Source organism: Coptis chinensis, unplaced genomic scaffold (assembly GCF_015680905.1).
Source record: "Coptis chinensis isolate HL-2020 unplaced genomic scaffold, ASM1568090v1 utg2560_pilon_pilon, whole genome shotgun sequence".
Lineage (NCBI taxonomy): Eukaryota > Viridiplantae > Streptophyta > Magnoliopsida > Ranunculales > Ranunculaceae > Coptis > Coptis chinensis.
The window spans coordinates 94,250-115,903 of record NW_028238131.1 but is presented as its reverse complement, the minus strand read 5'-3'; the positions used below and the strand labels follow the sequence as shown (position 1 = coordinate 115,903).

General features: G+C 35.0%; 4 protein-coding genes across 6 annotated transcripts; 2 read left to right on the top strand and 2 right to left on the bottom strand.

The window, feature by feature from the left end:
- Positions 1-640: 640 nt before the first annotated feature.
- On the bottom strand, positions 641-3,994 carry LOC147473415 (FKBP-like peptidyl-prolyl cis-trans isomerase family protein). The gene is made up of 7 exons (XM_086587420.1): positions 3,870-3,994; positions 2,701-2,978; positions 2,232-2,315; positions 1,638-1,687; positions 1,390-1,438; positions 1,081-1,155; positions 641-943 (listed from the first exon to the last, which is right to left on the bottom strand). Exons 1-7 carry the CDS (start codon positions 3,904-3,906, stop codon positions 824-826), a joined length of 693 nt encoding a protein of 230 aa, XP_086443546.1. The 5' UTR covers positions 3,907-3,994; the 3' UTR covers positions 641-823.
- Positions 3,995-4,043: 49 nt separating this feature from the next.
- LOC147473414 (Ypt/Rab-GAP domain of gyp1p superfamily protein) lies at positions 4,044-9,015 on the top strand. The gene is made up of 10 exons (XM_086587418.1): positions 4,044-4,256; positions 4,859-5,015; positions 5,114-5,291; positions 5,846-5,916; positions 6,091-6,228; positions 6,330-6,421; positions 7,115-7,386; positions 8,176-8,261; positions 8,411-8,512; positions 8,599-9,015. The coding sequence occupies exons 1-10, from the start codon at positions 4,150-4,152 to the stop codon at positions 8,758-8,760; spliced, it is 1,365 nt and encodes a 454-aa protein (XP_086443544.1). The 5' UTR covers positions 4,044-4,149; the 3' UTR covers positions 8,761-9,015.
- Positions 9,016-9,284: 269 nt separating this feature from the next.
- RBL13 (RHOMBOID-like protein 13) lies at positions 9,285-10,493 on the bottom strand. Its single transcript, XM_086587419.1, has one exon. It carries the CDS (start codon positions 10,287-10,289, stop codon positions 9,474-9,476), a length of 816 nt encoding a protein of 271 aa, XP_086443545.1. The 5' UTR covers positions 10,290-10,493; the 3' UTR covers positions 9,285-9,473.
- Positions 10,494-14,386: 3,893 nt separating this feature from the next.
- LOC147473412 (C2 domain-containing protein / GRAM domain-containing protein) lies at positions 14,387-21,604 on the top strand. 3 transcript variants are annotated; one of them, XM_086587424.1, is made up of 18 exons: positions 14,387-14,783; positions 15,520-15,570; positions 15,752-15,849; positions 16,252-16,327; positions 16,774-16,902; positions 16,990-17,036; positions 17,793-17,904; positions 18,012-18,128; positions 18,286-18,315; positions 18,489-18,588; positions 19,376-19,482; positions 19,745-19,885; positions 19,968-20,072; positions 20,194-20,340; positions 20,452-20,505; positions 20,850-20,913; positions 21,208-21,269; positions 21,372-21,604. In XM_086587424.1, the coding sequence occupies exons 1-18, from the start codon at positions 14,544-14,546 to the stop codon at positions 21,483-21,485; spliced, it is 1,794 nt and encodes a 597-aa protein (XP_086443550.1). In that variant the 5' UTR covers positions 14,387-14,543; the 3' UTR covers positions 21,486-21,604. The 3 variants fall into 3 exon arrangements, with proteins under 3 accessions (XP_086443550.1, XP_086443549.1, XP_086443551.1); XM_086587423.1 differs by having other exon boundaries at positions 14,434-14,783; positions 18,432-18,588; XM_086587425.1 differs by having other exon boundaries at positions 14,644-14,783; positions 15,501-15,570; positions 18,432-18,588.
- The last annotated feature ends 50 nt before the right edge of the window (positions 21,605-21,654 follow it).

Below are 21,654 nucleotides of genomic sequence, written 5' to 3'. Positions count from 1 at the left end.
CATATTTTGGTTATGTATATTAAATTTAACTAAGTATACAAAACTAATTCTTATGCCTTTAGAAAAACAAAAAAAGAAATAGAGATGATTGAAAAAGATATCTACATTAAAACATCTATATTTTGCATATTTAACTATGTTGTTAGGTTGGATTTGCTTTTATATATGATTTATATACCTATCATTTAATAAATTACAAAAAACGCATATGTTGTGTTATGTTCTAATTTATTTCCTATTGAAAACTAATTTAGTGATTTTTTTTTATACAATTTAAATAATTATAAGTATAATACATAAATATAATGTAAAATAACAATAAAACATATGAGGCCCAAGTGAGGGATTAATGAGGGCCGGACTCATATTTCAAAATCTAGGCCCTAACCCTCTCCTTATAAACATGAGAGCCAGGCTGACCCCCTCTCAAATATGTGAGGCCAATTTTTGAGGGCTTGAACATGCAATTTTGAAGGCAGGTCGGGACTGACGGGTTAAGGGACAAATTATCACCCCTAGCTGGAGTTCAATCGTATGCACTTCAAATGTGTTCGAGTGTAAATATTGTACAGTTACAACTTACAACAGTTTGTATTCTTTCAGTGGGTGAAGTGGTGCACACATAAATACTCTGAAGACGAAAAGAAACGAGATTTGGTATCAAAGAATGCTAGAACCCAACAACTGGGAGTAAAAATAGGCGCACGGAAAGTATTTTATACAACAAATGGAAAAATGAATAGTGGAAAATTTGAGGCGCTTGTAGGCTTCAGCTTTGTCACTCAGCAAGTACAATGCATAGCTGCAAAAGGAAAGTATTCTTTCACTCTTCATCCGCTTCAAGACCTGGTATGTATTCTAAGCTCACATCGAAAACTACTGGACTGTTTGCAGCCACCCTTGGCCTTCCTGGGGCTGAAGTGAGTCCTTTTGGAAATGCCAACTAAAGAAGAACATAAAAGGAAGAGTTTAAGTACAGTATGGGCAGCACATATAAAACTGTATGGATGAATAAAGTGTCTGTCTATGTATGGCAAATCGAAAAAATCGCAAGAGAACTTGTATGTTAAGACTGCTTACAGGTCCTGGAATATAAAGTCTGCGTTTTCCACCGATTTTCATGCTTAGCAACCCCTCATCAAGTCCCTTGATCACCTACACTAGTTGCAGAGAAAATATTATAGTCAGATAAAGGGAAAACAAAAAGAGCACAACTTAGTTTTTTTTTTAAAATCAATGCAACCAAGATAGGCTCAAGTGACACTTGCGTTCAGATTATGAGAAACAACGGTTGACTCAGCCAGAATAACGAATTAAATAACCAAAATATGGGTGCGAGTATCGAACACTATAGTTAAGTGACAGGGAGGTGCTTCCATTAAAATTTACCTGACCGGAGCCAACTCGAAATATATATAGCTGCCCTTTCTCCAAAGAGCTGGGATTAAAATTAGAAAACAAGTATGAGATTACTCTAAACAAAAACAGAGAGAGAGAGAGAGAGAGAGAGAGAGGAAATACCAAGTGCATTGGTCATAATTACTCACGCATCTATAAACTATGTAATTTTTATGCCAGCAGAATCATTTACATAAAAAATGTGTGCGGTAATATAGCTTTAGGTTAGAGATAAATACCTATCAAATATTTGTCCAGATGGTACCATGGCAACATAATTTGCTGCAACCTGTGAAAGTGAAAGACAATTAGCAAGCAATATTGTCTTGAACAATGTGGGACTGACTTAATGAGCAGATGGCTAAGCAGGAGAGCTTAAACTTGGTCTACACTAAACATTTTATCTGGGAACCATCTGAGTGTACATAACATGAATTCCTTGGCTGCCAATCCTACCATTAACAAGACTATATACGTTGTATGAGTTCAGGGATCGCATTATTGTATTTACAACTCGGCCATAACTCCAAATCTCATGTGATTGAAATCAAACAACCCAACATTCGCAGTGTTAATATCTCAGACGCAGTATACCTGTTGGAGAAATATTGGAGATATATCCACATTTTATTCTAATGATAGCGGCAAGAATGATGCAATTTTTGTTCAGTGTATCATATACTCCAACAATATCGATTAAGAGTTTTAAACTTTGCTTGTTAATCCAGGGTTTGTGAGATCAGAAAGTTGGCATGCGGCCAGGGTAAATATAGTACCAAAAGTTTAAAGCAACAGCAACCTACTTCTGAGTTATAGCAGCTAAAATTACATACCTGATAGCCCACAGGTGGACTAGGACCAGCACCAAGTTTGATGTCCTTGTACTGCAAGCCCGACTCAGTTGTTACCATAGGGACCTTCACAGAAAAAAAGAGACTCCATAACTTAGTTCCTAGTATATATAGAAAATCACTGATATAGTTCAACCAACCTGAACCGTTAACTGAATGCATGCTAATGTATGTAGGCTATGCTACTTCAAAGTTCAGACTCAGGGGAAAACCTAATTAAGTATTACTAGAAGCACTGGGTCATGCATATCTAGACAATTAGCATCAGCTTTTCAGTATGCAGCAAGATAAAAACCAAAGTTTTGCTGAAATATTGCAACATCTTCTGCCAAGAGATTGTGCACTTATTTTGCTTTATCCTAAGCAGGGCCTGAATCTCTCATAGTCACACTGCAAAGTAAAGGCAAAGAATAATTAAAGTTTAATTTGTAAGGTGGTAAGCTCACCATACATTTTCTATCTCTTTCTCGCAAGCAGCGTCACATAGTCTTGGCTTTTCTTCTGGAGGCAAACCTGCTCCTTGGGCATCAAGTGTGGCCACAAAACTGGATACGCCAAAAAGCAATGCAATCGAATCCCTACGTGTAACTCGATTCATGTCAGTTTCATAGTCTCTCATGACCACAGATTTGTGCTCTTGCATTGCACATTGCACCATAGAATTTTGGATTCTTTGCTTCAAGATGGCTTGATACGTTGGGGACGCTCTTTTAGCGATGAAAGCCGAACCTAGAGATAATAGATAATATTACAAAAGCAGGAATAAGATCGAACTTTTCCAATAAATTCTATTCACAACAAAAAGCAAAAGAATTTGATACTAATATCCTAATACTAAAGAAACATGTGAAGCGTCTATTTGTTGCATTTGCATAACTTATGACACAGTGAAACTCAAAATACTCAGCCGAGAGCATACACATAATTGATTACGTCAACCACTTGAACATAGGATGCAACTGTAGAAGTAAGGGTGGAATTTGAGCCGAGGGCTCGGAGCTCGGCTTGGGCTTGGCTCGTTTAAGCTCGGCTCGAGCTCGCTCGTTTAACTATATGAGCTGAGCTCGAGCTTAAATTAAAGCTCGTGTAAGAAATGAGTTTGATGAAGCTCCGCTCATTTAGCTAAAATAGCATATTTATAGTATAAAAACACCGAGCAGCTTGGGCTTGGCTCGTTTAAACTCGGCTCGAGCTCGCTCGTTTATTATATGAGCCGAGCTCGAGCTCAATTTAAAGCTCGTGTAATTAGCGAGCCGAGCTTGAGCACGATAAAGCTCGGCTTGTTTAGCTCGAATTCCACCCTTATGCAGAAGGAGACGCAACAGTACATCAAGAAATGAGGGTGGGGCAACTCTCTATTGAAATTTGCAATACTGTATCATGCCGTGTGATTCAAATAAAATAAGTAAACAATAAACTACTCAAGCAAACAGCTATAATAATCATGATGTGGAGGTGCAACGAGTTGTTATTGAGTATGGTACATAACATTTCGCTGGCACCCAATAACAATTACTGAAATATTAGACATAAAGTAGCTAGAAAAGTGTACAAAGTTAGTAACGTAGTACATTGCAGTTTAAACAAAGTAACATTCTAAAGAGAATTGAAACACGGTACCTAATGGGAGTAGAAGGGACGAAGAAGAAGAAGCCATGACTCAAAAGTGTTTTTGTGTTTTAGTTTGAAACGGATAACGAAAGATACGCAAGCTTCATGCTTTCTTAACTAGCGTCACCCACGTGTCATACTCTGTTGCCTTGTTGCCTTGTTGACTTATTAAAAACAAGGTCTTTACTTAAAATTTCAAACAAGTTAGGACCTTTAATAAATAAAAAAATAAGGAAAAGGCCAGCGAAGAAGTAGGCATGGTCGTTGTGAAGAAGAAGAAGATCTCAGCATGAAGAACAACAACAGCAGCAGCAGCAGCAGCAGCAATAGTAGAGAAAAGGAGGGCACTTTTAATCTTGATTCCAGGTTCAACCAAACTCTCCGTAACGTTCAAGGGTACGCATTCCACACTTTAATATAACAATTCATTCATTTTCACTGCTTACAGAGTCACATGTATGATAAACACAATGACAATGAACCAAATTTCGAGTTCTAATTGCAGAAAGATTTGTCATGAGATAGAATTCACCTTAAATCAGTTGATCTGATTGGCACCTTATGATCTGTGTATTGGAACTTACATCGTTTCTGTTAGAGGGTTGTTTGGATATCAAGTTTTAGATCTCTTCGTTCTTGTAAAGTTCCATTATTTTCGCGTTATTGCCATATATGCAATGATGGGCTTCTTTCGAATTACACTTTTGTTTTGGTAAAATGAGCCATAGTTTTTTTTTGATGCATTTTCAAATCAGATAAAGTTTCAGGAAATTAAACTGTATAGACTGCTTACATATGAGAAATTCTAAAATCTAGATAGAGTGTTTGAGCTAAGTAACTTACCCCTTAAGGTAGATTGATTTCAGTAATAGGATTATTATCGACATTTTGTTTTTATACCAATGTTTTGATGCATCTTAATGATTTTTTTTTTTTTTTTATAGAATTATCTGTTGCTTACCATTAGAAGTTTACTTTTGTTTTTCCTTGTCATTCAGGTTGCTTCAGGGTCGGAGTTTTCCTGGAAAAGTTTTGCTAACGCGAAGAGCTGATACACCAAATGATTCTAACTTAACTACACATTCCCCAGATATTGAAAGAAGTTACTCAGAAAATGATATCGAACCAAGTGAACTCATGGATAGGGCTTCGGAGGTATTTTAAGAAAAAGTTGTTTCTAGTACTATGTCATTTCACTCTTTGCATAGAATTACCTAAAGTGTTCCATAATAGAAGATACAATTTTCGTGCAGTTAGAAACTCAAAATACAAGCATGAAAGACGTTACAGCTAATAAGTTAAAACAATCAGTTTCGAATATTGAGAGTACTTCATGTGAGACTCAGAAAACAATAATTGGTGCTAGAGCTACAGATTCAGCAAGGGTTATGAAGTTTACAAAGGAGCTGTCTGGGACAACTCTGAGATTAGGTATGAGGTATGAAATCCTTTTGTTTATGTTACATCTCATACTGAAAATTCTTCAGACTTTCTTTATATGTATTTATCTTGTAACCTTTTTGTTGAGCATTAATGTCAAAGTATGGGAAAGTTTAACTTAGGTACAAACAATTCCCACTCCTGTTGAGGAAGTTGCCATGTTGTAGTTCTTATATGGGAAATTGGTAAGAGAACAGTGTCTATGTTATGACATGAATAATACAAGCAAACCATTATATGGGAAATTGGTAGGAGAACAGTGTTTATGTTATGACATGAATAATACAAGCAAACCATATGGAAAATTGGTAGGAGAACAGTGTCTAGTCCAACTGTTATTGGTTTTCTTTATTGTAGTACATCACATGTAACTGTAACTTTTGAGATACAATGTCTTTGTAGGGTGTAACTAGTACCTTTGTTATCATGTTTTATTGATTTGACAATTTGCATATACTATTTTCATAAAGTCATTCAGTCGAAAATGTTTATCAACTTGTTTTCTTTTCTTTTAATTTCCTTGATGCTTTTCTTTCCACTTGTAGAGACACTGCGTGAGTTAGCGTGGAGTGGTGTACCACCATATATGCGACCAACTATATGGAGGCTTCTTTTGGTAAGTCAAGTAATTTAGAAGTGAAAAAATTAAACTTGGAAGTTTGATTGGCTAGTATTGGACATGGTATGGAAAAATGTTCATCAATATTCCTATTTTGGCATATTACTGTAGCTGATCTTATTACTGTTTCATATTTTTTCTTCTTTGAAATTAAACATGAGCTGACAACAGGGATATGCACCACCTAATTCAGATAGAAGGGAGGGCGTTCTGACAAGGAAGCGGCTTGAGTACCTTGATTGTGTTGGTCAATATTATGAAATACCTGATACTGAGCGTTCTGATGATGAGATCAGCATGCTCCGCCAGGTGCTCTGTCGTTTAACATTGCGTAACTTATTTTCACATTTTGTTCAAGATGAGATGATTGACACCCGCGGTGTTCTGTGATGTTTGCTTTGGCTGTTCAGATTGCTGTTGATTGCCCTAGGACTGTACCTGATGTTACTTTCTTTCAGCAATTGGAGGTTCAGAAATCCTTGGAACGAATTCTATATACGTGGTGAGTTCCTTTACATGATTATATGGGATAAATGTATACTGTTGTGCAGACCTTTAGGCATTTAAAAGAATAATTGCTGATACGTAAGAAAGGAGTATTGCTAAACAGTAATGTCCTGGTGACTTGCAAACATTGGGATTATTTTAGATTAACCATACAGTTCAAATGTATGATTGAAGTGTCACAAGCATGAAGAGTTGTAAACAAAACCCTGGTGGTTGTATCTCCAGTTACTGTTACCTCTATAAAAGGAAGGATTTTCACACCATTATCTAATTCCAGTCATCTCCATCTCAATCTTTCTTTCTTGTTTTCCTTGAAGGACTTATTGCTAAGGAATAGTGCGTCCAAAATCTTTTATTCCATTCAAACTCACTTGTATGATGCAATATACACAAGGAAAAAGACTTGGAACTCCATTCAGATGTACATATTTGGTGTGTGAAACCCTTTGTCGAGTCTTGACAATTTCTGATAAATCTTAGGGTGGAATCGGAGATCTCCCATGGGGGTCTCATTGATTGCTGGGATACATATGTACACATTGGCCGTGTGATTGTAAGAAGTGGGTTTGGTGATTTCCAAGTGGGATATTTCTTCGTTTGTGTTTACCTAGTCTTTCTGTTACAGATTAATAGTTCGTCTTCTCTCCATTCTAATCACAAAAATCTGCCTCTTTCTGTTTGTTTTCAGGGCAATTCGACATCCAGCGAGTGGGTATGTTCAGGGAATAAATGACCTTGTCACTCCATTTTTAATTGTTTTTTTGTCAGAACACTTACAAGGGAACATGGAGAATTGGTCTATCTTGAACCTATCGAGACAAAAGATTTCTGACGTAGAAGCTGATTGCTATTGGTGTCTATCGAAGTTACTTGATGGTATGCAAGATCATTATACATTTGCTCAACCTGGAATCCAGCGACTTGTATTTAAGCTGAAAGAGTTAGTTCGACGGATAGATGGTATATGTCTTCTTCTTCCTCTTCGTACTTGTGTCCCTCTATTTTGCTTATGCTTTTACAAGGAAATTTAGCCAACATGTGATAGAGTGTTAATAGAGTTGCATGTCAACAATGGATTTGCTAATTTTTGTGCCTCTAGGAATCCCATTAATTTGGCTTAATGTTGAACAAAAAGGACAAAGAGTAAGTACTATTGTACTAAAACATTTTACTTCATTAGGGAAGGAAAATAAATTTGAATTGCCAACTGAGAGTAGTGTTTCCCTTTAAGAACTATTCCTTTAAGAAGGGTATCCGTATGGAGCAATTTGGGCTTATTATGACGTGTCTTCAGTGACATAATGACAAGACTCTACCACCTTCATATTGAAAACACAAAGGTGGATTGCATAGATGTTTCTGTATTTCACAATGGAAAATATTTAACTTTTTTACTTATGAAGATGGAGAAAATCTCTTCTTCTGGTAGTAAAAGTGTTTATGGTGAACAACTCAATCCAGTGGGTGGTTGTGGCCCAACAAATCAGGTAAATATGTTACACGTCAGACTTGCCTCTGCAATCACTGCATGTGTGCCTATAACTCTTACAGTTTTTAAATATCTCTTTGTAAAACTTGCATATCTGCTTCTGCACTCACTACTGTGGCATATAGGTTATTTTTTTTGTCTCATATAAGTTCTTTTGTAATTATCTTTTATCTTAATTGTCGCGGCTTCTTTTACATCAGTTTCGTATGTTATTTTGGTGCTCATTTTTCGTTATGTTGCTCTTTTTGTGTACATAAAAGAACCTGTTTCAAGACACATGGATGAACAAGGGCTGGATTTTCTTCAATTTGCTTTCCGTTGGTTTAATTGCCTTCTCATACGAGAGGTTTGCTTTCTAAAAGACACAAGTCTTCTAATGCAGTTTCTTTCATTTCCCCTTTTCATATGTTAAAAAGGTTTGAGTACTATAATAGGCTCCAACTTGTTAGTTTTTCATTGATGAAAGATCTAATATCATCCCTATTGATTTTGTAGATCCCTTTCCATCTCGTAGCACGCCTGTGGGACACTTATCTAGCGGAAGGAGATGCTTTGCCTGATTTTCTTGTTTATATTTTTGCCAGTTTTCTTTTGACGGTGAGTTCCATCTCTTCTATTGCTCTGATCTCTTCAGTTAGAAAACATGAGAGACTAACAACAAGTTTCTATAATACACTGTTCAGTGGTCAGATAAGCTCCAGAGCCTTGATTTTCAAGACATGGTAATGTTCCTTCAGCACCTTCCTACTCAGAACTGGACACACCAAGAACTCGAGATGGTGCTTTCAAGGGCGTATATGTGGCACACCATGTTCAATAGTTCCCCAAGTCACTTGGCCAGTTAAACAGAAAGAAGACATCCTACTAATTATGAATACCCCTCGAACCGAGCGCATATTTCCTTCTTTTGCTTCATTTCTGTGTCTATCTGGAAATGGGTTTCTATCCCGTGTTTGTTTTCTTTCTTAGAGGCAGAACAAACTAGCCTTTCAAATTTTGTATAATTTATTAATATTGTATTGTGTATGTTTCCATGTATTTCGATTTTGTAAACTCACTCTTCGTGAATGGAATCGAGCAGCAACCTGTTAATTCTTTTAGACTTTTGCCACTTGCCTGTGTATAACAGGTAAGGCACGCTGAGAAGCCAGGCGCAGAAAACAAGTAGTCTGACTTATTGCTTCAGCATTGGTTACAAATAGTAAAAGATCAAATCTCAGACCATTTCTGTTGTAATGAAACAATTAAACTTAAACACCTCTCGCCACCAACGGAAATCAAACTTAATTTAAGCTACTGTGCCACGTTTTAACATGGTCATTTGGAAAATGGCCTAGAGCTACGAGACATTAAAGGACATTCTTAAAACTTCGGCTGAATAGATTTTGTATATAGCATTAACATATTGAAAAAATTTGGACTATTTTCATTAAATACATGGAAGTGGATCAAACAGACATTCTCTCGGGAACTGCTCGCTTGACAAAATTACATGATCATGACACAGCATTAAGATTGGCTCCCAGACACATCCATAACTGAGATGCGCCTTGACAAGTCAAACAAGTTCAGCACCTCCTAACTGTAGCGCACTCATTTGCAAAGTTCTGCCATTTCCTGAAGCAAGAAAACCAACTGATGGCAGTGAAGCTTCTGTAACTGGCTCAATCTCAATAAAGTCGAAATCAAAAGCACCAGAACGCTTCAAACTGAAGATAAACACAAACACAATCCATCCAAGGATCGAAAGGGCCCAGTAGTTGTTCATCCCATGTATTAAACCCCAAGCAATGGAGTATCCAACAATAATTCCCGACAAATGACCAATAAAACTTGCCTGGGGAACAATTATGGAAGTAAATATAAGAGACTCAAATGGTGCAAAACTTATAGGCAGTGAAAGAAACCCAAAGAGTTCAAGCTTCGAAGACGGTTGCTTTACTGCAAGTATGGTCATCCATCCAAACACAACACACGAGTATCCAACAGCAGTCACTCTTCGAAAATACTCAATCTTAAACTTTTGGATCAAAACATGGTAAATCCCTAAAACCAGGGCGCCAGACAAAACAACCAATAGAATAGTATAATGCAGATAGAATTGTAGCCCAAGTCCCATATGACCCAACTTCTCTACAACTCCAAGACTCCATAGAGCACTCATGTTAAACACTAAATGAATCACGCTTATGTGCGAAAACGCTGAGGTAATTATTCTCCAATAATGCCCTTCAATGGCTGTTTCATAACTCAACCCAACATTCCCATACCCAATGTTTTTCTTTTGAATGTAGAACCATATTGCACAACATATTCCAATCATACAACTTGTAGCAGGTTTCTCTAATATCTCAATAAATAGGGGTTTCCCCATTTCTTAACAAACTTTTCTAAATACAATCACACATGTGGAACTTTGGAGAATTCAATATATCGACAATTACGAAATCTTAGCTGAATTTAATGAAATTTTTACCTGAACAATATGATAAATTGATCAGCGGAATGAGTTGGACTCAATTTTTGCTTGCCCTAGATTTCTGCTGTCTCTCTCTCGTGTCTCCTATTTATACATTTTCAAAGCAGCCTGATCACCTGCTCCTTGGAGTTTTTTTGCAACATAACTGCGGTGTAACTTGGTTTGGGCTTGGATTTGTTTTTTGGGGAGGCTTTATTAGTTAGAAAAATGTAGCACGTACGAGTAAAATTGGGTTGGGGTTTAGGCAAGGAGGCATGGAGCAACCTTGAGTAATTAGGTTGGGCTTTACAGATGTAACTTGTTGGGGATTTAGGAAAATGATATATATTTGTATTGAAACCATAATAATAGTAGTAAACAATAAATGAAATCACAAAAGAAATAATCATAATCTAACTATCTTAGGTTGTTAATGCGATTTATTTGGTATCGAGCAAAATTGTCACGTTCCGAATTTCGACAAAATTGGAAAAACAATACTTGTTCTCGATTTTTCGATTTTCGAGATGTGATGCACTCTTAATTTCAAAAAACCCATCATCATTTAATAATTCAAACAATTTTAAACCAATAACACTTTTTTTAAGTTAAACCAAAGTCCTCTTTCTTATAAAAACTTACATATATGATTAAGATGCACGCTTCCTTGAATAATTCTTCAAAATATAATTACATTTAAAATACAATATTTGCCTCAACCAAAACATGTATTACACCTAAAAAATAAAACAACGCAATATATACAAACCAAATGCAACAATTGGCTTCACAAATATAGTTTTTCCGATTTTGGCGAAATTTGGGGCGTAACATAAACTTTTTTAAGAGACAAAGAGGTTTGTGTGGGAGAAAGAGATACGAGATGTGTAAATAAGCAAAAAGCTATAAGATTTAAATAAATAATAATAGTTAAGATAAGTAATAGAAAGAGAGAAATAAAAATATATCACACAAGTCAGCATAAGAGACAATAGTTTGAGAGGTGCAAATATCATTATAATCATTAGATTATTAACAATAAGATTTTTGTTGTATTGTCTTTAGTAATAAAGAAATCTTGTTGTCTTTATTAAAAAGGCTTTTACGAGTAAACATTTTATTTAAAAATAAAAAACCCAACCAAAAAAACCTTTTACGAGTAAACATTTTATTTCCTTCTCTAAAAATTCGACTACTTACAAAGAAATTTGATTCGATCGGTTTCTTACGAAAATAAAAAATCATCTTTTCAGGTGCGCTATGTTTTTTTTCATTTAGTTTGTTTGGAATTCTTTTATCTTTTTTGATAGGCTAGTGTGTTTATATACTAGGATATGACTATAATCATATTTTCATTATGCTCACATAAGAGCATCCTCATCCATTATAATTTTATAAGTTTCCTCTAGTAGTCGTGTCAAATGCTAAAAAACAATTACATTATTTATCTTTTTTGTGGCTAAATTTGGCCAAATTTTTTATCAATGACTCTATTTTAGTTTTAGAACCATGTGGCAAATATGATGATGCACGTTCACCTTTTATGGTATAGTCTTATGGTTGTTGAAATATATATCATAGTTTTATGGTATATGTTCCATTTACCACACTTTTTATATCATAGTTCATGGAAAATCTGATTATAGCGTCTATCTCCCCTGTTGATTCCATATGTGCTATATGGAAATCGAATTCATAAGGATCTTGTAAAACCTGAATGGGAGGATTACAATAGTGAATTATGAACCTTCTTGCTTCTTCGTAGACGAATGCGTACTGATCGTGTTTAGTACTCTGCGTTAGTTTCATTGGAGTCTGACAACCATCGAAAACCACAATTGGTTCAATACCAGCCTCGATCACCTCTTTAAGCCTTGGTGATAATTGTTCTACAATGATTTGCTTTTTAGGGTTCTTAGTAGCTGGTGGTATTTTTGTTTTGTTAGTGGTATATTTGTTTTTGTTTGAACAAGATGAATCCATGCGTTTCCATCTATACCAACCCTCATTCCCCTAGATTTTGTAAGATTTGTTAGCTTCAACAACCCTTGATCTTGAATGAACGATCGGAAGTTCTTTATACCCATGTTAGTGGATCAGTTAGGGTTGGGTTAGAAAAGAAACTTGTATTATTGTTTTAGGGATACTGATAACTAGTTTTTTAGTGATTGAAGCGATTTTTTTTTTTTCCAGTAATTTTCAAGCCTTTATTTTCTATCTTAGTGTGGCCTATTCTTGTATATATATATGTTCAAACCATAATAATAATAATAATAAACAATAAATGAAATCATAAAAGAAATAATCATAATCTAACTATCTTATGTTGTTAATGCAATGCATTTGATATCGAGCAAAACTATCACATCCCGAATTTCGACAAAATCGGAAAAACAATACTTGTTATCGAATCTTCAATTTTCAAAATGTGATGCACTCCCAACTTCTGAAAACTTATCATCATTTAATAATTCAAACAATTTGAAACCAATAACATTTTTTTCAAAGTTAAACCAAAGTCCTATTCCTTATAAAAACTTACATATATTATTAAGATGCACGCTTCCTTAAATAACTCTTCAAAGTATAATTATATCTAAAATATAATATTTGCCTCATCTAAAACATGTATTACACCTAAAAAAGGGGGGGGGGGAGAAGAGATGGGTAAATAAGCTAGCAAAAAGCTTTAAGATTTAAATAAAGAACAATAGTTAAGATAAGTAATAGAGAGAGAGAAAAAAAATATATCACACATGTCCGCATAAGAGACAATAGTTTGAGAGGTGCAAATATCATTATAATTATTAGGTTATTAACAATAAATTTTTTGTTGTACTGTCTTTATTAATAAAGAAATCTTATTGTCGGTTAATCGCTTTCCATTATGCGAGATTGTCACTATACAATGCAATATAGTTTTCATAAGCATCTCAAACATATTGCGGCCTTGATGTGTCTTAATGAACGCGAATTTGTTTACTACTTCCTAACAAACGATGAGTTTTTTAATTGTTGACTACTTTATAATAGTTATAGAATATATATTTATTTTGTAATACTACTTTATAATAGTTACAGAATATATATTTATTTTGTAATAAACATTTTTTCAAAAATTTGATTTTTTTTTGAGAAAAAATGAGATCCAAACACCCACTAAGAATTTATGTTTGTTTTTCATGATTTTATTGTGTATATCTATAGGCATGTATACCACAAGACATAAGAAAGGTGACAACTTCTTCCAAAGGATGTGATTTTCTAAAGGATTTTTAATATATTAGCGAAAATAAAATAAAAATATTTTTAATATGTGTAACTGGTTAGTTGCTTTGTTGTCTTGTTTATCACGAACATGTTAAATCTTTTGCATAAGCTCCGGGTCAAGTAAATCTATGTACTAAAGTTGTGTTGTAGCCTGTAGGAGGTTGAAATTGAACAAGAAAAAAATTGAAAGATCGATATTGTCAGCATCATTTTGGCGATGCCAAAGTGAACGGTATTGCATTTGACTAAACTCGGGTGGAACTGTAGCATCTAAAAAGTCGTTATAATATTTTGAAGTTGCTAGACAAGATTGGTCATGTTTACAAGTTGTATGGAAATATTTTAATTTGCGTTTTTTTTACAAAGCCAAACCAATTTAGTTGGTATTCACTAGAGGAAGTAATAATTTTGCATGATATTCAATCAGCTGGTACACCATTTCTAAATGGTTTAAAATTAGTAAATTGCATTGTAGTATGAAAAATTTAAGTATCACTTCTCAAAGCTTATAGGTGTTGTTATTTTGGTAAAGATTATTGTCCCTTGGTTTTGAAGATAAAAGTAATAAATTGGATGATTTCAAAACTACGCGTAGTTGAAGTGGCGTAGGGGCGTAGTATGTGACTATGTTCGAAACAATTGGACCCAATTTTGGATTCAGCCTTATCTAGCCCAAAGCCCACACTTTATTTTTTTTAGGACGTTTTTGGCCAAAATAACAGTCTCTGCCCATTGAGAAGAACAAGTGAACAAGGGGGGTTAAAAATGGGAATACAGAGGCTATAAATGTCGAGTAATTTCTCACCATCTCCCTCCAAAGTCTCTCCACCTAACTTAATAAACCACATTGTTTGACTTGATCTCTTTTTTTGATTTTTCTCTCTCTCTCCAGAAAATAAAATGATGATCACCATTCCTAACTATTACAATTCAAACAAAACCCTAAATTTCCAATCAATTAAAATGACTGAAATAATATTAAACGTTTTATTTCCATCGTGGTGGGAGATCATGATATCTATTGCTGCTGCTATTTTCTTGGTTGCAATGATTTGGTTTTTCTCTTCTGGTGATGGTAACAGTAATCGTTGTGACAATTCTGTTGATATTTGTGGTGATCTTCTCGACGACAAAGACAAGGTATAATTTGTCAAGAAACTATTTTTACTTTGTTAGTGTTCAACTTGATAGTGCCATGATCAAACATATAGCCTCAGTTAAGTTATCGTGTTTAATTTAATGCTTTACACAGACATATGTGGCAAGTCGGAGACGGGCTAAATCATTTGGTTACATTGTATCCTTGGCTATTAGGATCACTCTCCTTTTCTCCTTGGGGCACTTTTCACTTTTATTTGACCTTTGCCTTTTTATAGGTTTTTTAATACCAAGACCTTTTCATATTTTGGTGTATAATTTGTTTACTATTTCAGGGGATGCAATATTTGTTAGTATTCAAGAAACTATTTTTACTTTATTAGTGTTCAACTTGATAGTGCCATGATCAAACATATAGCCTCAGTTAAGTTTCCGTGTTTAATTTAATGCTTTACACAGACATATATGTGGCAAGTCATCGTTGTAGTACCTTGGGAGGAGATGGGCAAAGAATCTATCTCCTTTTCTCCTTGGGCACTTTTCACTTTTATTTGACCTTTGCCCTTTTGTAGGTTTTTTTAATACCAAGACCTTTTCATATTTTGGTTTATTATCATTCCTCATTCATCAAATAAAAAATGTTACACATTTTGTGTATCTTAACTGTACCAAGGTTCAATTTTATTTTTGGTCGACTTCAATACTCTTTTCTACTTGTTATTTGTTTCATGGAATAATTTCCCCTTGTTTGACATGCAGTTGTGCACTTATTTTGTAGATGGGCCACTTCAAAGGGGATTCACAAAGCAATTCAACATATGTAATCAAGGTTTTTTCCTATCTTCTAAAATATATGTCATTTTTGTCCGGATCTCAGATCAGCGTGAACTCCGTTTTCTTGGTTTTAAGATCTTTAATACGCATATTGAGCTTATTGTGCCTTTCCTTTTGTTCATACTAATTGAGTAAATTACATTGGAAATAATGTATTCAGCTTTTGTTTATTTCAGTTGGAACTATTGGCGGCTAAGAATTTAATTGGTGCAAACTTGAATGGCACATCAGACCCTTATGCTATCATTACCTGCGGTGAACAGAAGCGATTTAGGTGATGGAATCTAAAGTTGTTAGATCTTATACATTTGAAGCTCAGGATGCCAATCTGATAATTTGATAAAAGAAAAAATTAGCAAAACTGATAGTATGAGTTTGTTTTCTCTGATATAGTTTTTAACCTTTTTGTTTGCTAACAAGTGACAGAGTTCTTTAACTCCTCTTATTGATCTTTTACTTGCATTCATTGTGTTTTCTACTTACTCCCTTGACAAAGAAAAAGGCAAATGTACAAAATGTCAAACACACGAATCCAACTGAATGCACATGACCTATTGCACTGTACCCCTAGGCGTTCTGCAGATTGATCTTAACATTAAAAATTGGAGAAAGTGGGTCGTCATTGCTTCATGATTTGTTATTTTTCATTCTTTTTGACTCTTTGCTGCTGATGCAGTTCGATGGTTCCTGGTTCAAGAAATCCAATGTGGGGAGAGGAGTTCAATTTTTTCGTTAATGAGCTGCCTGTCCAGGTATACGGAGGTTGTTTTTCAATGACTAATTGAATAAGTTGCTGCATGGGACATTATTCATATCCTGTATTGTGAGTTTCTACATGTGTGAATTTGTACTTCCCGCAAGACTGTTTGTTGGCCTTATTTATTTTACATCTACTTCTGACTCGTTTATTTAACATGTAGGATTCATGTTTTTTTTAATCTTTAACTACATTTATGAATTGTCTGATTGGTGTTTATAAGATTAAGAAGTTCTTTGACTGATTTGTAGGTCTTTATCAATTTATAGACGTAAAATTTGAGGTGTAGTTCTCGCAAATTTTGGAACATTACATTTTATTTCTAATTGTAACTTGTAAGAAATCATCAATAATAGGGAGCTCTTTTTCAATAAATACAGTGTGCATGTATCTGATGCAGTTTGGTCGATCTGAATTGAATCTTTCCATTTACTTACTTAGGTCAATGTGACTATATATGACTGGGACATAATCTGGAAAAGCACAGTTCTTGGTTCTGTGACTGTTCCTGTTGAAGGTGAGGGTCAAACTGGAGCATTGTGGCATACATTAGATAGCCCATCTGGGCAGGTAAATTTGATAATTGTTGTTAAAATCTTGAAATTCCATTTTGCCCTTTCTTACACTGAACATGTCTGCATCCATTTATATTGTCAGGTTTGTCTTCATATCAAAACGAGTAAGCTCCCTTTAAATTCTTCTAGGTAAGGGAATGATTTATCCTTAATTGTTATTTATTAATTAGTTAAGCTCTCCAACCCTTAGTCATTGGTTGTTAAATAGTTTAATCCCTTTGGTTCGCACTAGCTACTCTATGTCCATCCACCCTATAAATCATTCACATTGGATTTTGATGCTAAAATTTGTTTCAAGAATTTGAAATTTAGTAATGCAGTTTTGATTATTTTAAATCAAAGGGGACCATCCACTAAAAGTTTTACCCCCCCCCCCCACCACACACACACACACACACACACACACACACACACATCCACTTCCAAAACATTAAGTTTGGTGCAAGCCCTCTTTTGTTACCCATTTTGCCCTTCCCCCAACACACACACACACACACACTTCCAAAACATTAAGTTTGGTGCAAGCCCTCTTTTGTTACCCATTTTGCCCTTCCGGTAACTGCTAATAGCACTTTTTATCCCGCCATGAAGTCATTAATTAGGAACATAGTATGCTGTGCTAATGCCTGCACTAGAATCTAAGTATGATCTGGAGTCCATCTTGATCACTCTCCAGCTGTTGGGACTTGGGATGGGTAAATGGAAATTGTTTTTTTTGTAAATGTTCTGTGTCTCATATACTTCTGGCTGACATTTCGATATTGACAATACTAATTCATTGTCATGTCACTCATGCTCATGCATATCTCTTTTTTGTTTTTCTTTTCCTTTTTGGTGATATATTTGTATCATGGCTTCTACTTATTTCTGGTTTATGGGTGGAAGGATTTTGAATGGCAATGCTGGAGCCAATGCCCGAAGAAGGAGTCAAGGCCCCACAGTGGTTCATCAAAAACCTGGGCCTCTGCAAATGATCTTCGATCTCCTTCCTGATGAGGCGAGTATCATTAACTTCTAGCATTGATTCAACATTTCCTGTGTACAGTATTTTTGGTTATCCTTGTTGGTTGTCTACTTGTCTAATGATTTGCAGTTTTGTTTCAGGTTGTTGAACATAGTTATTCATGTGCACTTGAGAGATCATTCCTTTATCATGGACGGATGTATGTCTCTTCATGGCATATTTGCTTCCACTCTAATGTATTTTCTAAGCAAATGAAGGTATGCTTAATTATTCTTTTTGTTTATTCATGTTATTATTCATAATGCAATCAGATGGATGATTAATTTACACTTCTAAATTTCTACTGGGGAATTGACCAACTTCTTATATCTGGTAGAAATCGGCTTTTACAACGATGAGATTATATTTTTGTAGGTGATAATTCCATTTGAAGATGTGGATGAGGTGCGAAACTTTTTCTGATTTACTTTTGGTACCTAAAGAAATAAATTTTTTATTTTACAAATTTCTTCATAATTTAACACATGATTTGCTTTTCCATATATTGCTGATACATGAAGGAGAAGGAACTGTTGTTGCCTAAATTCTTGAGAAATCAATACATGATTTACATGCAGGTAAGGAGGAGTCAGCATGCTTTCATTAATCCTGCTATTACTATTATTCTTCGTATGGGTGCTGGTGGCCATGGTGTACCTCCATTGGGAAGTCCAGATGGTTGGTAATTATTCTCTATAGATTTATCATATATACGTATTTTATTATATATATTCTTATCATTTGAAATTGGTCAATAAACCATTGTACAGCTTGTTTCTCTAGTACAATTACGTCTTACGGTGCTTTAGCTGACACCAACCCAGGAGACAAGGGCATTTTTGCCAATGTCTTTAGTGTTCTCCAAGATTTAAAGACACAGTATCAACACACATGTAACTGATTAAGAGTAATCATTAGACACGCAACAGGGTAATTGTAATTCTACTGAGAATCCTATTGTGGGTGTGTGTTGGGGGTGGGGGCGGTGGTAATATATATATCAGCAATATCAATAGAAATCTGGAAAAGAATTTACATTTTAAATTTGGGTGACATAAAATTAATTTAAAGGAGAAGGTTATAAGAAGAGCGGAAGAATGCAATCACATGTTGGTGCTGCATGGTCAAACAAAAGAATTGTAAACAACATATAATAGGTTCTTCATGTGAATGCTAAAAGATCGTGGAAACCTAAATATGATCTGAAGGCTTATGCCTTATTTAAAAGGTATATTAAAAAAAGGTGTGCTTCCTGTTATGCATTCTTTTTCATGAAGCATAATCTTTTGCGGTTAAAAGATTCTCTAGTCATCGAGGCTGTTTTTTGGTGAATGTTTAATATAGAGATATTGATCTTTGTTTCTTATTTATATATAAGTGGTTGATTTTGGAATCTATATCGTCTTGAAAGGATTTTTTATTTTGTTTTTTTGAACTTGTGGCATTACATTGGCCGAATTTACAGGCAGAGTCAGATATAAATTCGCATCGTTTTGGAACAGAAATCACGCGGTTAGAGCTTTACAACGCACAGCAAAGAACTTTCGAGCTATGTTAGAAGCTGAAAAGAAGGTTTGTTTTCAATTCCTTTATGGTTTCATGTGGCCTCATGGACACTGTTATGTTGCAAACATTTTGGAGGAGGTTGTGTCATCAAAGTGTTATGCTTAATAATGAGGTCAGCTTTGGAGGCTTATCACTGAACTTCCATAAGCATCGTTAGAAAACGACGTGAATATGCTGAGACAGTTATATTACACACCCCTACGTTTTTTGGATGAAAGTTGGTTTTGTTTTATGTTGCTTATGGTGGATGACTGTTCTTTTTAAATAGGAGAAAGCGCAATCTGCATTGCGTGCACATAGCAGCTCTAGAATGATTAGGAGAGAAACAAAGATTCCTCTAGATAATGTTCCCAAGGCTGTAAAATCTCAAGCTTTTATCAAAGAAGAAGTCCTCATTGACGTATACCATGTATGTAGAAACCTTTACTCCTTTTAATTTGAATTTATGGGCATTTCAATATATTGAGCTGAGTCTTTCAACTTTCTCCCAGGATGCCTTTCCTTGCACGGCTGAGCAGTTCTTTAATGCATTATTGAGTGACAATTCAAATTTTACCAATGAGTATCGGCTAGAAAGAAAGGACACAAATCTTAATGTAAGTATTAATCTAGCTTGTGACATTTCATTCTGATTTCTGGGTTTGTCATACTTTTGAATTTAATACTCAATACTCATTGTATTCTCACATTGTCAATTTTATGTACTGTTTTTATCAGTTGGGCCAGTGGCATGCTGCAGAAGAATATGATGGCCAGGTCCGCGAGATAACATTTAGATCACTTTGTAATAGTCCTATGTGTCCTCCAGACACAGGCATGACCGAGTGGCAGCATGCTGTTCTTTCTACTGATAAAAAAAAACTGGTTTGCACCGAGAACAAACTTTTAGTGTGTTTACTAGTTGATTTTGTTTGAAAGTTCTAATATCAAAGTCTGTTTTTGCGAGAGGTTTCACATCTGATCATTTTGTGTTAGGTTTTCGAGACTGTGCAACAGGCCCATGATGTTCCTTTCGGATCTTATTTTGAGGTATCTTGTAGCTATTAGTTAAAATCATCTTTGATTAATGTAGTTTATTTTTTTTATGAAAAGTAAGTTAGATAAATGCAAATATAGTACTTCAGAAATGTCAAAGCATAGGATTATTCATGAGAAATGTATTCCTTAATTAATGCTGTAGTTTGAGTTCATCCTATATGAGGAAATAATTGTGCATATGTTATCTGAAAGTAGCTGTCTATCAAATTCTCTGTTTTCTCTAGTCGTTGTTTGTATATGAATAAGGAACTTCATTATTAAAGCAAATCTTAATTTCTAAAAAAGTATGACTTCCTGCGTGATACTAACGACATAGGTGCGCTGGTCTTTCTCAGATCCACGGCAGGTGGTCTCTTGAGACAGACTCTGAGTCATCTTCCACCCTCGATATAAAAGTGGGTAAGATTCTGATATCCTTGAGTGTTCTTTTTCTAAATGATGTTACCAGCAATTGAACCTATTCACGGCCATATCCTTGGTATAAGAATATCCTAATGAACTCTGCTCATCTTGGAAAATGAGAGAGGCAGATCTGTTTTTGGTTGCTCTCCGTGTCGCTTGCTAGATCTCTAGCATCTTTATGTACTTTAGTTTTTTACTGTAATTGCATTTAAGCTCCGTCCCTCTGAATTTCATGTAACATACTTGGCTCCAGTTTATTCTTAAATTGATACGACTTCTGGCTCTCCACAGGTGCACATTTTAAGAAATGGTGTATAATGCAATCTAAGATAAGAACAGGGGCAGTTAATGAGGTCAGTAGCTTTAATTAAATTGTGGTTTTCTATCTCAGCTTGTTGCTTCTTCGGATGTAGGAGTTACTTTTTATCTACCTGATTGTTTGTCATCCATGGCAGTGTAAGAAAGGTGTGGAGCTGATGTTGGCGATGGCCCGCGCATATCTGATTAAGTCAAACACTAGTGATACAGAGCCTGATGCCTCTTCAGACAGTCCCAGCATAAACAATTGAAGCATGCTTTGCTCCCCTTTGTATAAGTTTACATGTGATATAAGTTTTACTTGTGATATGAATGATGTAAAATGATGGCATAACTTAAGTTATATATATATATATATATCATCAATATGAACGTTTGGCAAACTCCTGAGTTTTCTAAACTAAACCAAGCCAAAACTAA